Below are 16,928 nucleotides of genomic sequence, written 5' to 3' on the forward strand. Positions count from 1 at the left end.
GTGGCCTTCGACACGCTCTGTCACCAAACACAACAAACACGCCTCCACGACTCCGGGATCCAAGAGAAGGCCATGGACTGGACCACCTCTTTCCTCTCCTTCCTCTCCGGCAGAACACAGAGCGTCCGCCTTCCCCCTTCTGCTCCGAAGCCACCGAGATCATCTGCGGCGTACCTCAGGGCTCATCACTCAGCCCAACGCTGTTTAACATCTACATGGCACCACTCACACATGTCGCCCGACTGCACAACCTCAACATCATCTCCCACGCCGACGACACCCAGCTGATCCTCTCCCTCACCAAGGACCTGCACACCGCCTAAACCAAACTCCACGAAGGAATGAAGGCAGTCGCCGAATGGATGAGGAACAGCTGACTGAAGCTAAACTCGGACAAGACGGAGGTCCTCATCCTTGGATCCACGCCCTCGGCCTGGGACGACTCCTGGTGGCCGACGGCACTGGGAACAGCTCCAACACCCACCGACCACGCACGCAACCTAGGGGTCATCCTTGACTCCACCCTCTCCATGACTAAGCAGGTCAACGCCGTCTCTTCCTCCTGCTTCAACACACTCTGCATGCTCTGCAGGATCTACAAATGGATCCCCACCGAAACGAGAAAAACGGTCTCCCAGGCCCTCGTCCCCAGCAGGTTGGACTACAGGAACGCACTTTATGCAGGGGCCAAGGCCAAACTCCTGAGACGGCTTCAACGTATCCAGAACGCCTCCGCACGCCTGATCCTCGACATCCACAGCCACATCACACCCCACCTAAGAGACCTGCACTGGCTCCCCGTCAACAAGAGGATAACCTTCAAGCTCCTCACCCACGCACACAAGGCACTCCACAGCACCGGACCAGCGAACCTCAACAGACGACTCAGGTTCTACACCCCCACCCGCCAGCTCCGCTCCGCCGACCTTGCCCTCGCCACATTCCTCTGCATCCGAAGAGCGTCCTCCGGCGGCAGATCGTTCTCCCACCTCGCCGCCAAGACCTGGAACACCATCCCCATCTACCTACGGCAGACCCAAGACCTGCTGACGTTCAGAAGACTCCTCAAGACCTGGCTTTTCGAGCAGTAGCAGCATTCCCCACCCCCAGCGCCTTGAGACCCTCACTGGTAAGTAGTGCGCTCTACAAATTATATGATTGATTGATTGAAGAGTTAGCATTTGACCACTACAGAGGACACTGTCCAGGGAGCTGCAGGTGTAAAACAGCTCGGGAATGAGCTCCTTAAAAATGTGCATCTCCTTTATGCCCTTCAGAGAAGAGTACATCCCTCAACAGGCATCACATGCACTTCTCCTTTGTCTGGAGTAGAGCACTAGCCCAAAGGCCTGGAGACTGAAGCTTCTGGCTGACGGGCAAGGTAATAAAGAACTAAACTTGTGGGAACCCTGAAAAAGATGAGCGGTCTGCTAGGACTCGGGCAGCCAACATAAAAAGAGGACTAAATGAGACTATTGCTTCAGCTTCTCTGACTGAAACTAGGGTCTTTCATCAGTTTGCCTGGAATGGGATCAGTACATCAAGCTTAATCAATGTGCATTGCAACATGATGTGCAGCAATGGAAGCACACTTTTGCAAAGCACATGAAGCAAGCGAGGAAAGAGCAAGTGAAGTAGTTTGCCACTTTCTGCCCAACATAGCATTTTCTTGAGAAACCGGTGCGGTGACTGCTCTGGAACTGCCAAAACAAAGAAGTCACCCAGCCAAAACTAAAAAGCAGTTGAAATGCAGTAGGTCTTGCATTTACGAGAGTTTAAGCTATTGGCATGGTGTTGTTTTTAAAACAGATAAATAAAAGGCATTGTCATTTACAATGCCAGTAGCTTAAACCTTCACAAATGCGAGACCTTTTGCATTGCAAATGATTGCTTTTTTTTTTTTTTAAGCGTTAGGAGAGAGCGTGTCCTGCCTGCAATAGCAGGCAGGACAAAGCTATTTGAGAAAATAGTGCTCGGAGGCTGTAATTTAAAGCCTACCGAGTAACAACGCACGTAACTGGGGGAGGGGGGTTTGTCCTCATGGGAGGTTACAAAATAAGACAAGGCAGTACTAAGGATGGACTACTAAGCCTGTTGACCAATTAATGACCACAGTTTACAGTCAACAATGACACAAGCCAATGAAAAATATGGGAAGAGTGGGCGGCGCTTCAGGTCCATACCTGAATACAGCATGCCTCGCACAGCAGCACATGCGCGGCCCAGGCTCGACCTAAAAAGCAAGGCTAGTCTGATGTGTGGACTTATTAGAGACAGAGTGATATCAAAGTATGGTGATAAACACTTGGACAGATTCATTGGTGGCTGTCGGCGACAAAGACCGGTAGAGTGGGCAGAGGGGAGACAGTCGGCGGGCGCGTAGCACGCCAGGGAGAGCAGGTGGGTGTTGGGATTAATAATAAAAAATTTAAAAACAAGACTTAAAAGCTGAAAAGGCGCTCGCTCAGGCACAGGTAGTCTACTGTTTCTCCAACCCAGCTGTACTATACAGCTGGGTTGGAGAAACATCAGTGCGCATGTCAGTATGGCCGATCTAAGACGGCCTGCCAAACTCGCATGTGCACTTAAAAGTGCACATACAACTCCTCCCGCCCATGCTCTGGCCCGCCCCTCCCTGCACACGTTGGCTTAGAGCCAGCATCTGCAAAATAAAACTCTAGTAACATATCGATTTATTTTTCAGTTGCTGGCTCTGAGCCAGTGAGGCGACGCTTTTCCACCATTGCTGAGGAGCAGCCGCTGGACAGACTGATAGCTGACCACTTTCAATCCGGGGTATATTGCATGTTCTATGTATTACAGTTCAGTTGCTATATTCCAGACCAAACTATTAGCATTAAGCATTCTGTTGTCTTATCTTTGCACAAGATAGATACATTGTATTTGATCCTGTTATTCGACTTTTCACACGCTATGCACTGTGCAGCTTCCTTTCACGTCTTCAGGCCTAACTGCAAGAGACCTATTGTAAACCTATGAAGTAGATGTTTTTCTTTTACTTTATAATGACGAGCAATTTTTGGAAGTATCTCATATCCTATTTGTTTAAGAATTGTTCCACTTCCATACTATTGTGGTGCTGACAAAAGGACATTTTATTTTATTGTAGATATTTGGGCATGTTCCTAAAGCACTATTTATGGAAATTTGTAAAGCACTATTCGCCACTTGCAGTGGCCTCATAGCTCTTCTAGAGTGTGCCACGTGACTATTGACTAGAATATCGAGGGGACACAACATGGAGGCAAAATACATTTAAAAAAAAAACATCAGCTAGTAAGTAAAGATTTTCTTTACCTAACTCCACATCTCTGTTGGTATGTATATTTCGGGCCAAGGTACATAGATGTGGAGCTAGGCAAAGAAAACCTCTACTTACCGACCGGTTAATATTTAATTTTTGAGATGTATATATCGCTATGGTACATAGATGTGGAGTTAAATAGTGAATCTATAGCTGTCCCTGAGGCCTCATTTTTTCGGTCTCAATCAAACACTAGTTGGTTTGTTAGGTTTTTTTTTCTTCTGCGAAACACCTGCAAACCTGTTTTTCCTTAGCTCTGTATGTTAATTTTACATAATTTATTTCTGAGGTTTGACTATTCTGTACGGTTCGTGTCATGCATACAGAATGGTGCTCTCCCGTCCCTGTTCGTGACACGAAAGGCTAGCCATCTGGCAGAACGTTGTGGTGTGCTGCAGGACATTGTGTGCTTTTCTGTCTGCAGAAGCAAAGACTAGAAACAGCAGATTCGCTCAGTGATCTGCCCCATAACGTGAAACTTAGGGTACAGTCATAGTGTAACTGGCTGGGATTCCTAATGAGGGTTTAGACTTGAACACATATTTAGGTGTGGCATGTATGCCACGTGTCTCATTCATGGTAACTAAGGGCGTTTTATTTTCTGTAGCATCTATTTTCAGTTCCCTTTTTCAGTGCTCGCTCCCCAGTGCTGCAGGCAAACAACCATTGTTTGACATATATTTTTAGTTTTATATAGCACAAACTTGTCCCCAAGGTATTCGAGGGCTTTACATGAGCACCAGTTGCGTACATTCATTTTGTTAGGCACAAGGACATTACGTGCTTTGCCCAGAATCCCAGGATGTTGAGCATCCCTGCCGAGACTCGAACCCGGCTCCCCACCTTCGAGGTCGACCGCGCTAGCCGTTATACCACATCTATGTACACATGTGATTCCCATTCAAATGTCAGTCTGCTCAATGATATTTCTCACGGCTGGTAACCATTGCATGTAAAAGGAAGATCAGTGAACTCCAAGATGTTTCTGCTTATGAACTTGCGTTGTTTTACGTTACGCATTGTTTTGCGAAGGGATTTGGTCATATATAATCTCTTTGGTCATTGGAACTTTACTTAAATAAGAACATCTACATCACTGTCTTCTCTATGATGCCTCATCCCAGCAAAGCCCTGAGGCTCTACTAAGACCCTGTGGAATGTACCATTTCTGTTTGTAATTTAGAGTGGAGGGTGAGGGTGGGATTGTCTGAGAGTGACTAAGCCCGACGGGGAGAAGCAGCCTCAATCAGTGGACTGTCATAAAGACGAATCCCATAGGGATGTTTTTTGAAGAAGACCATCCTAGTGATTAAGTAAGTGGATGAGCGTGCCTCCTCTCTCAGGCTAGATTCAATGGCAAAATGGTTGCGGATATGGACAGAGCGTAGAGACCGTTTTGCAAGGTGCACAATTTATTGCTATTGGTGCCTGTATGGAGAACTGAAACACCTAAGCATTGTCACCACTCACACCTAGCACACAAAGATTCCCACAATAGGAGGACAAAAGTCAACATAGCATTATACACCAAATTATATATGATAGAAGTTATTCTGAGCACAAGTATTGTGGGGAATATCAGGAGCTAAACTAAACACTTTGTCATCCCACCTCCTTCCCCCTGCTTCTCCTAGGTCCGCTAATATAGGGAAAACTGGACTACTATTAGGATAGCAACCCTAAAGTTCGGTAATCTCGCCCCCCTCTGTCCCATTGACGTCACAATGGGTGTTGATGTACTACTACATCTGGTCCCATTGGAATGGTAAGAGACCAGACAAGTGGACTCTGACACTGAACTGTGTCCTCCCTGGACACCTGTTCCTGGCTCCGAGGTAGCCACTATAACTGGTAAGCAATGCTCTTGACATCCTGAAACGTCAGTATTATAAACTCTACTAGGAGGAGACCCTTGTTGTTAGGTAGTAGCTTTTGTGGGTGTAGGAATGTGCCCATTTGTAACTTGAACATAGCAGCCAGGACTTGAGCCCACAGAAATGTCCAATTTTGAGCCCAGATCTAGACTCCACTAATGAAGTATCAGACAAATCACAGCAAAGTTCACCTATCAAGCCAACACAGAATCGCTCTCAACAAGTCTTTCGGTGCAATTGGAACAAGAACTCTGAGGAAGTCTGGACCACAGAACTTCTATTTCAATGGCTGCCACCCTATGGCAACTTTACCCGCTCCATCACTAACTTGACACACTGACTCCGCTCAAAATCACCCCCACCGCTAGGACCAAGCCACAGAGAAGCACATGGAAAATGAAAGAATTCGGAATCTGGAAGTGCCACAGCAGTTTGCTGAAACGCTGTTGGAGACACTCATGATAACAGAGATGCATACAAGTAAGCTCTCCAGATTTCCCACCAACTACTCAAGACTACGAAGGGAGCTGGAATTCCAAAACTAATTGAAAATAGCTCCAACAAATCTAAAGAACTCTTTGCCATACTGAAGGAATTTACAACCCCACCCCTAGCTCCAGTACCATCACCCTATTACAAGCACTCTGAATTCAACTCTCCCAATACTTCAGCAACAAGTTCACCACCATATACAACCACTTTACACCCTAACTGGCCCCCTCCACTCTCACCACCTTTCAGTACACTCCAAAAACCACCCTGACATGTGGCCTTTCGTCACCCACCTAGCAACCTCCACCATGAGTTCTGTAAGCTGCCCTCCCCCTCCCCCCATGGATCTGTGACCACCCCACTTCATCTTCAACAGAGGACTCAATCCCATCTAAACCGTCCTCACATCAGTCCTCAATGACTCACCACAGCCACCCTCCCTGACTCCCGGAAACATGCCACCATCTTACATCTCCTGAATAAAACCGTCATGGGCCTGAAGTTACTGGCAAACTCCAGACCCTTTTCTCTTTTTCTCTATCTGGCCAAATTCTTGAAAAAAACTCATAAACAAATGACTGCTGACCCTCTTAAAGCAAACCACCTCCTGAACCCTTCTTAATCAGGATTCATACTAAACCATGAGACAGAGACCACCCTCTTTGCAGCTAAAGATGAATTGAATTTAATCGTGGATAACTAGGACACACTATCTCTCTTCCTTCAAAACCTGCTAGCCGCTTTTTATACCATCTCCTACTTCATTCTCATCCATGCCTACACCCATGAGTGGTTTCATATTTATAATATTGAGCAATAAGATTGTTTATGTTCCACTCCAGGCGATACTGTGATTGATTTTTTACTTAGAAACAGTACCCTGTCTCTGCTCTCGCTTCTTGCCTGATAGACACCCCTTTCACCCTTATGCTATCCTTCTATTTCCCTCTTTTTCATGTACGACACAGGCTTGTGTCATATGATCATGAATGTATTACTGAATTGAACATTGCTTCTTTATAAAATAAAATCCTTTCCCGGCTGGGTTTGGAAATTTTATAACAAGTATAGTTTTCCATTGTGTTTCTATACAGCATTGGTTTGTTGACTTGAAAATAAGCTAAGAACCGTTTTGTTCACTATATACATGTCATTGGAATACATGGATCCACACTCGGTTGGACTAGCTTCTTCCTAACTGGACACACCCAAACGGTCAGCCTGGCCCTGTGCTCTTCCTCTGCGTCCAATTTGATCTGCAGCTTCCCTCAAGGCTACTCACTCAGCCATACATTATTCACTGTCTACATGGCCTGACCCGTCAGCAGCCGTAGCCACTCACTTAACATCTCTTACATTGACGACACACAGAACATTCTCTCCCATGACACCTCCAACGCCCAGATGAAGTTCACCTACTGCATGTCTGAAGTCTCAAACTGGATGAGGACCAACTGACTGAATCTCAACTGCAACAAAACGGAAGTGGACATCTTTGGAAAATGAAGCTCCCTTTGGGCTGCAGCCCCACAGCCCTAGGATCAACACCAACCCGATCGACCTCAGCAAAGAAACTTGGGACTGTTATAGAAATTCAAACCTTGGTGTTTAACCAGGTCAACACTATTGCCTCCAACTGCTTCTTCACCCACAAATTCCTCGAGAAAGTTTTTAGTTTTTGTGCACTCCAAGATCCGACATCCAAGCCCTGCTCATCTGTAGAACGGACTGTGGAAATACAGTCTACGTCTGAATCACTGCACAACTCGCCAAGTGACTCCAGGTAATTCAGAACGCAGCTCTCAAACTCCCACTGCACCGCACTCATCCAGTCACCTTGAATACCTCACCTGGCTCCCCATACACGAATGCACCTCGCCGTACTTAACTCACACCTAAAGAGCTTTAACCAAGCAATGACCCGCATGCCTGAGCAGCCACATCCAAACCCTGGTGACACCTCCGCTCTGCCAACCTCAAGCTCTCCCACGTACCCTGCTTCTGAAGAGCCAGAACCGGGCTCCCTTCTTTTACTACCTGGTTCCTAAAGCCTGGAGCAACCTCCTGTTACACATTAGAGCCTCCAGCTTAAAATTTAGGAAAAACCTAAAAGTCTGGCTGTTTCAATACGACCCAATAAGGGCAACTCCTCCACTTAAGTGCCACGATACCGCCAGGTTATATACGTGCTATACAAATCATCATCTAAGATGCTGTGTTAGCATATTAGTGCAAGATACATGGGAGGGAGCCAGCAGGAGGGAACAGAGAAGACTATAAGTTGTAGAGTAGTCCCTCAGGCACTTCAGTGCAGGCTGTGGAGTGGGGCGGAAGGATACATCCCCAACTACTAATAGCATTAGCTGAGATGTATACTTCACTGGGCAAAGACTTGATTGACAAATTCTCAGGCCACTGGCTGAAAAAGGCAGGTCAAAGAAAGACTATGATGGAAAGAGGTGGGCCCAAATCCCACCCTGTGTATATTGTTAGCAATAGGTCCATTTGATGGCTGTGCTGTTAAAGCACGGTCTTGAAAATACACCAAGCACATGTTATTTATTGTATAAAAGCACTTTACAAAAAGCATTTACCAAGTGACATACTGTGTTGTCACTTTTAGTGATTTCTAAGCTCAGGTGCACATCGGTGCATGAAATCATACGTTTGAGTTTTAAAAATTACAGCTGACTGGGATAAGTTGCTTTCACCTTTATGTGTGACCGTTTACATGTGGGGTGACGTTGTCTGTGACGTTCCTGCTTTTGACGTCATTGCGTATGATGCTAATTTGTCCCAACGGTATTTTCCAAAAGATGGTGGCACTGCATAACAATACGTACAAGTAGTAGTATCTCCGACTTCCAATCCATCAGTGAATACAGTTCAAGAGTGTTAGGTGCACAAAAGCTAGTCGTACCCAGAAACTCATACCTCTCTCAAGGTGTTGGTAAAGGGGTCTCCTAAAAATTCAGATATGTTAGAATGGCTGGTGTGACCTTCACTGTCGCTGCTGTCATTTTGTGGAACAGATTGCCCCTTTCTCTTGAGATGGAAACTGGCTTGTTGAAGTTCAGGAATGTCCTGAAAACGTGGTTTCAACCTCTCAATAGCTCAAGTTATTGTTCTGTGTTACAAAATGTTATTGATAGTGTCAGGATACTTTGAGGTGAACGTTAGTAATTTATAAATCACCAACATACAAATGCAAATCTCACCTTAATACAAGAATATATATTTTTCAACATAATTAATTTTGCATTTCACTTTTTTGCTTCTTCATTATAAAGTATTCTTTCCTGTGTTCCCGTTTCCTTGCAAAATTCACAGTTCTGTTACAATATTTCTTTGCCTGTAAATGCTTTTGTAATAACAGCTGAATTAGCAGAAAGCAATCTCCTCCCGACTGTTGCTGGATTTTCTTTCAGTCAAGGCTCCTTGAATGGTCAAAGCTACCAAGGAAACCGGCAGCAGCGATTCAAAAATGTAGTGGGTTCATTTCAAAACAGCAGAATATAATCAAAAGTGCTAAACAACCAACTAACAGCCGAGACATCCAAAGTTGAACAAAAAAAAGCTTTTTCCCATCTGGCTAGAAAAGGATACACTTCTTTTGAAACTATAGCTTTGACGTGAACTGTAGAATGTTGTTTGCATAGAATAATTTGTTCACAAGTCTCAGATAATAATGCCTTTTCCCCACCACCCTATTGTGCGTCTGTAGCTGCAGATTTGGGACACGGCGGGGCAAGAGCGGTTCCGATCCATCACGCAGAGTTACTACCGCAGCGCCAATGCGCTAATACTGACCTACGACATAAGCTGTGAGGAGTCCTTTCGATGTCTTCCTGAATGGCTAAAAGAAATTGAACAATATGCCAGCCACCAGGTCGTCACTGTGTTAGTCGGTAAGTGCTGATGCTTTGTGTGTAACACTAAAACGAAAATACAACCAAACTGTCTAAGAGTACGTTTTTATACATGGTGAGTTCGTTAGGGTTTTCCCAATGTCAGAACTAATTTTCTGGTGTTCTTCGCACTTTAACATTGTTTTGCTAAAGATGAAACTAGAATTGTCTCAGAGACCCTACCGGCAAGTCTTTTTACTGTGCTATGTTATTTTTGTAGAGCACACGTACACACAGCTTCTTAGCGCTGGAGTAAAAAAAAAGACACAACTACTCACAGAACACACACAGAGGGAAGGGTCAAACGGTGAGCTTGTGTGCACCTCTCAGAGTTCCTAGAGGGATCATTTTGAAGGAAAGGTCACCTTTTACCCACTATAAGTGATCTATGGGATAAAGTTTCCTCTATCTTACATCATAAGGATATTGCAATATGAAGTGGACCCGGCAAGTGCCTTCTGGTTACCAACATATACATTTTGTCCTTCATTTCCCACTTTCACACACAGTGGAGAGACTGAGTCGGAGAAATCTGAAATTGTTTTTTAGAAAGAGAAAAACTTCAGGCTGCATCTATTAACAAGCCTTTGCATAATAAAAATGCATCTAGCATAGGAACAAAACACATACCATGAACTTAAAGAACATTTTGAGCATTTATAACCACAAATCATCCATTACAAAGCTGCACAATATCTTTATCACCCGATTACAGAGTGAGATAGACCGTTTCATTCCTGTCCACGAATCCCTCCCATGCAAGATGATCAAATTCGAGTGAACCCGTAGACTAGATGCATCACTGGGTGACCATGGCATCGCTGAACCTTCATCTGAGGCCCTGAAAAAATTGACCTCCCAACGAATCGAGACTCGAAAACTAACGCTTTCCCAGGACATGGGGCAAAGGTCCAGCTCAGATGCAGAAACCCAGATTTCAGCATGCTAGAAGAAAGTCCTCCCCAGAAATCCCCAAGAAGTACCTCTAGTACATGTTGTAGAGATGGGCTGTGGGCACCTGGCCCATAACGTGGTCCTCTGGCACAAACCACATCCTCCACCACCCCAAAGAGCCAGAAATTTGAAGACCCAGTAAAATAGAGGCCTAGATGAGCCACAGTAGCGACAAACTGCCCATCTTACCTGAGTAACAAGGTTTAATGCACCACAAATCCCATTTGAGGTTAGATAACCGGTGTTCTATATGTATTACCCCGTGTAAGATACCAAGGTGACCAAAAGGATCACTGCCAGCCATGAGCTCAGAAGAGTGGCTATAATTTTCTTATTACAGGTGATTAGTGATTTCACAATAGAAAGGCCACAAGTTGGAGTCTCAGAGCGAGGTGTTTTTGCCAAAGATTACTACTTCTGTCTTGTCTTTGTTGAGCTTGAGGCAGTTGGTTTTCCTCAATCTGGCGGATTCGGGCATGGTGGTGAAGAAATTAGTGTGGGTGTTTGGCTTCTTGTAGGAGGGAGTATGAGATGGGTGTCATCCGCATAGGATATGACATTGATTCCTTGGGTATGGGTAATGCTGGCGAGTGGGATCATGTAGGCGTTGATCAGAGTGGGGCTGAGTGAGGATCCTTTCGGAACTTCACAGATGAGTTTGACTTTGTCTGAGGTAAAGAGGGTCATGCTGACCAACTGGGTGCCGTCTGTCAGAAAGGAGCAAGTTCAGCAAAGTGTGGGACCTTGGATGCCGGCTTCATGCCGTCATTGGATAAAGATGGTGAGGGATACAGTTTCGAAGTCTGCAGACAGATCCAGTAGAATGAGGGCTGTGGTGTCACCTCCGTCCATGATCATCTGGATATCATCCGTAGCTGCGATGAGAGTGGTCTCTGTACTGTGGTTGGGCCTGAATCCGGATTAAGTGCTGTGGAGGAGGTTGTTGTCCGTGAGGTGAGTGACTAGGCGTTTATAATTTTTTCCATTACTTTTGCTGCATAGGGTAGCAGGAGAATAGGCCAGTAGTTAGCTAGTGTCTTCTGCTCTGGAGAGAGTTCCTTGAGGAGGGGGAGTACTGTGGTGACGTGTTTCCAGACGTCTGGGTAGCTGGCTGTGATGATTGAGTTATTTTGTGATGCATTTTATAAAATGTTTGGTTACATGTCCCCCCCCCCCTCCCCCCACAACCCCCTCCCCAACCTCTTGTCATGCCGCAATGGGATCTGAACTGGTCTTGACATTTTTCATGTGTACTTAAAGCCTATGCACAGCTGTTCCTTAAGGCTTTTGTCGCTTAAAACCGTCTTCTTAATTGAGATTACATCTACGAGCCGCATGAGTGAACGGCAGGTCCTTTGCAACTGCCCTACATCACCTTATTTCCAGACAAATTGGACTTGGACGGCTTTCTACCAAATGTTGTTACTCCTCCACTTTGGCCAACCTATCACTCGAGGAAGAGACTACATCGCCTCGACCCTAAGTGGGTGCTGAGCTTTTAAAGCGACTGCACAAGGACCATTGTGTGGATGGTCAGTTGGGGTTTTCTGCTGCAAAGAAAGGCGAGGCAGTGGAAAAGTGGACCTGTCAAGTTGGCTTGTCCTCTGCATCAAAATCTGCTGTGCACTTGCCAGGAAGCAGCCCATTGAAGGCCTGTGGGTATAGGCGCTGACAGTAGGGGTGATACAGCACCCTCAAAATGACCGTGCAGGAGTCCCAAAGGAGAATGAGCAATAAAGGTGCCTTTAACTTTTGTTTTTATCTTGTCACATTTGCTATGTGATTAAAGAAAGAGGTCAAATGTCAGACTATGCCTTCTGACAAATTGCTGATGGTTCTTTTAACATGGAGTTTGTTTTTTACTTTTCTTTCTCTGATTGCAAAGAGAGAATTTTATAAAGTGGAATATGTGGCCATCGTGTTGGTGCGAAAAGTAAAGGCCTCAGGACTCTATTTGTCTTAACTCAGAACAAAATTTAAATGCAGATAGGAAAGCACACATAACATATTGTTTTGTAATTCTGGCGTACGATGGAAACAAGGACCTAAATAGGATCAAAACAGATTAAGACACTTTACTTGGTGATGCGCAAATGACAACTATTCGCTCAAACCCTGTTTGTGCGCTATATAGTTTTTTCAGTAAAACTATGTACAAAGTTAGTGGCCATTTCAATGGAAAACGTGTTATCTATAAATGACAGTGCGCTACCTCACCATGCTTTAATAATATATTTGCAATAGTGTGCTCCAGAATTCACCTTCATCTGCATACTACACCCTCACCACTCTCTTGAAGACTGGGAGTGACTCATTTGGGCACTTGTTCCTTGTGTGGCGCTTGAGTTTTGCAAAGTCCCTATGATTTCATTGATGTAACATTGATGACAGCCTCACCACTCTGGAAATTGTTCCAGCACCACTGCCTGTGAACCCTTTCCACTAAGGCCAAGGCCACTGCAACGTCTTTAACAAGATGGGTACCTGTTCTGGACATCTGCAAGGCTGTGATGTGATGGTCGCTGCATACTGTCGCAAAACACTAGTGCCTTGACAGTTAAGTCTGCCAGGAGAGTCAATTCACCTGCTCAGTTCTGCAGGATGTTTTGGTCTGAGTCCACTCCCTAGACCCTCTGCCTTTGGGTGGTACTGCTGTGGTATCTGTTCTAAAGTTGAGATACCTGCGGTTATAAGAGCACACACCAGAAAGAGCGTTACCGAAGGTAAGTAAATTGTTATTTGCATCCATAAATTCTGAAACTAGCAAGTACAGTTGTAAATCTGGGACCTATGAATGGTCTTAAGTTTTATATCTCTGAAGATTTCAGATTTAAGCATGTTCCTTCTTAATGAATCATGGTAGAAGAGCAGATATATTGTAGTTAATCTCTGGTTGTTTGCACCATAGCAAAAAATAAACAGCGCAGCCAAGCCCTGGTAAAAGATCCTCAGAAACCCTCACAATTTAGTACATTGTATAATAGTAATACCTAGTTGTGACTCAACTTTGAGGAGAGATGCAAACTCCCTGTTTTGAACCACACCAATGCCTTTTTATTTTACTTTTACTATTATCTTTATTAATATTGTGACATTTATAAAGTGCATACCATAGCGAGGTTGCCTCTAGGTACCTTATCTTTGTTACTTGTGAGTATTTATGGAAACTAAAAGAAAGCGTATTCTATAGACCTTACCAGGAATATTTTGTGTTGTTGCAGGCAACAAGATAGACTTGGCGCAAAACAGAGAAGTCTCCCAGCAGAGAGCACACGAATTCGCAGAGGCCCACAACATGTTCTATCTGGAAACCTCCGCCAAAGAGTCTGACAATGTGGAAAAACTCTTTCTGGACTTGGCATGCCGCCTAATCAGTGAGGCACGACAGAACGCGCTTGTGAACAATGAGGCGTCGCCTCTTCCAGGGGAAGGAACCACCATCAGCTACTTGAACTGCTGTAATTTAAACTAAAGGACTGAAGAAAGAGAAACAAAAAATGATAGCCCAAAGTGGGCTAAAGGTTTATGCCGAGATTTTCTCAATGGGAGCAATTCCTGTATTTTTTTGGGCCTTCTGGCTTATAGGCGAGTCAATTTCCTGAGCTTAAGCATGGCAGGTTGATGGCTTCTTCTGCAAGTCAGCTTAACCGAATTAAATATGGTTTCATCTTTTTTGCAGTCGGACGTTGGTTAGAACACAAATGCACAAATTGCTCAGTGAAATGCAAAGTTTACAGCTTGTTGCCTCACAAGGAAGTTCAAAAGGCCATTGTTGCCCCAGAAGGATACAGATTTCCTTTGGCACAGCAGAGGTCCAGTAGACTGACACTAGTACCTTCTGCAGGACTCTTTCTTTATACCTGAAATAGTGGTATGCCAATGGATCCAGGCCCTTTTACAGAAAAGGGGTTTTAGGAGTGTCCAGCATTTCAGACAGTAGCGGCCCAGCGGCCCCTTCACTCCCCTTGGTGCTATCCGTGCATCTGAACATTGCGCAGACCAACCTCCGTTACAGTACTTTTACATCACTTTTTGTGCATTGTAGCGCGGAGAGTAAAAATAATCACAATCCCTGAGATTTCATTACCTCTTTTTCTATAGTTATCCCTTTTGTGCAAGCTGTTAGTTCTTAGGTGAGGTCAACTGATTAGTGGTCAGAAAAGCTTGTGTTTCCCTTTAAATATAAAAAAAAAGAAGGGGGCGTGGCCTGTTCATTCCTGATTAACCCCCGCCTTTCCATAAAGTCATGTTAGCCTAAATGCTCTGGGAAGGTATTGGATAACCAGATAGGACCAAAAAGCTGTGCTTTTATATCTGTTTCATGCAGTGTTTAAAGGAGAGCACAGTTTTAGAAGCAGTGCCTACAACATTTGAGGTATGAATGCTTGCCATTGCCAGTCTCTTTAGTAGAGACATCCGGGCATCTGGTAAATTTTTTAAGTTATTAATTTGTACGTGTATTTGTCAGGTGAAATGGCAACCAATGGACTTTGTTTGATCTGTGGATATACATGTCGGTCATCATGGGCGTAGTCTCTACCAGTGTTTTTAAGTGACGCTCTACAGAAGGTATTTTGCTACCCTGTACCCGTTATGAAGTGTTCGAACTGGCAGACATGACTTCATTTCATGCATTGTATTGCAGGCTGGGGATCTTCGATTTGAGTGTGTGCCAGTGTTTGCCTGGAGAATATTTGATGTGAACCAGAAGTGGAATTGTCTTTGTGTTTGACCATATTGCACCCTCCTGTGCCATGATCTGAGGCCTGATGAATGTACCCCTCTCACTATGAAAACAAGTGAGGATATTCAAGCAAACACCATTGTTGGGTAAAATAATGTGCTGCCTTTTTCACTTTGTTTGCTTTTTCTAGGTTGAGTTATAGCCGTTTGAAATGTAATTCCATAGTAATTTAGCATTCCTTGGAATAATGAGCCAGCTGCTAGGCTTTTATGTTGGAATACAAACAGAACTGCCTTAGAATAAAACAGACGTACACATTGCATTGTACTGAATTTTGAAGTTAGCCCTGCATTGGATCCATAATTTACAGATTCTTGTATTTGCATAATTCGAAGGACCATTGTGTCTGAGGATTTTGATTTCCTTGAATTGGTCAATGAAGTTGGTGAATGAGAGCTGTTCCAAAAGATTCAAGGATAAGAGCTAGATTCAGATGTAATTTCCAAAAAGTTATACATTTAATTGCAACCACTGTTTTATTGGTTACAATTGTTTACTTGTTTTTTTCTTAAGCATCCACAATTCATGGTCCATAGAATATGTACAGTCAGTCTTTGTTTGCCTTGCTTTTCTTCTCCATGCAACTCATCATGAGGTCTAAGCGTATGGTCCTCCAATTACCAGTAGCAAGTTGATGGAGAAGGTCAAGACATTACCAATGACCTAAAACATTCTTCCATTACTATGTAGTTGATTCCTACTTCTTTAATAAAGGCAAATTTTAAAGAGAATTGGGTAACAATATGACCACCTGCGGTAACCCGTAGTGCAGCATACTCTTTATATAGTTTTTTTGTTTGTTTTTGCAAGACCTGTTCGTCCCCAGCCCATAAGGGATGGTAGACACTTTTTCTTAGTATATCAGATGTGAAAATTGATGAGATAAATGTACATGCAGAATCTCCAGGGAATGGACACTCACTCTTAAAGTGAAATTAAAGCGAAATTTAACAGTATGAATATTTAGACCTGAGTTTGTTTTTTAAATTGAACGCACTCTTTGCCAGTACACCAGTCTTCTCTACATCCTTCAAGCACGAGCTAGTCATTAAAGGATTTTTATTTTTACAAACGTTGCAAGTGTAAAGTACACGTTTTAATCACTAGAGCTTTTACTCACAGGCACAAATAACAGAAGCAAAAACATTTACCAAACAGTTCCTACATGTTTTGCTGAGAATATTTGCGTACGCAGCTATCTTTATGAGATATTGAATGTTTATTCACAGTGTCCTGAAGCAGTTTCTGATGTTGTTTTTTTCAATTTGTAATGAAGAATTGCAGCAATTGTAAAATAAAGTGAAGCCCAAGTCTGACATTTTAATTAAACTTGTGATGAAGAATTTTTTGTACAAAAAAAAAGTGAAATGTTGACGGGGAAAAATGTTGAAACCTGCATCTTTTATTCACATTACCCAAGGAATCACTAAGACACGCTTGCCTTTGTCACTCGTCTCAGTTGCCAGCTCTGACTGCTTGACTCAAAGGGCTTTCCTCCAGCAATGCCGGTTCTTACTAGCTTTTGGATGGCTCAGGCAGTGGGCTTCACTTCTCTAGAGGTTGACGCGTCAACGAAGAGGATACTGTATCAGTGAAGACAGGAGAACATGAGCTCTTGAGAAGCTGTCGTC

General features: G+C 44.0%; 1 protein-coding gene across 1 annotated transcript in view; it reads left to right on the forward strand.

Annotated features, from left to right (window-relative positions):
- RAB30 (RAB30, member RAS oncogene family) overlaps positions 1–16,621 on the forward strand; it is a 164,801-nt gene extending 148,180 nt beyond the window's left edge. The window contains exons 4-5 of the mRNA XM_078658486.1: positions 9,416–9,599; positions 13,775–16,621. Coding sequence (XP_078514612.1) covers positions 9,416–9,599; positions 13,775–14,025 — 435 coding nt within the window. The 3' untranslated portion in view covers positions 14,026–16,621. The remainder of the gene's footprint in view (positions 1–9,415; positions 9,600–13,774) is intronic.
- The last annotated feature ends 307 nt before the right edge of the window (positions 16,622–16,928 follow it).

The sequence above is a fragment of the Lissotriton helveticus genome, chromosome 8 (assembly GCF_964261635.1).
Source record: "Lissotriton helveticus chromosome 8, aLisHel1.1, whole genome shotgun sequence".
NCBI lineage: Eukaryota > Metazoa > Chordata > Amphibia > Caudata > Salamandridae > Lissotriton > Lissotriton helveticus.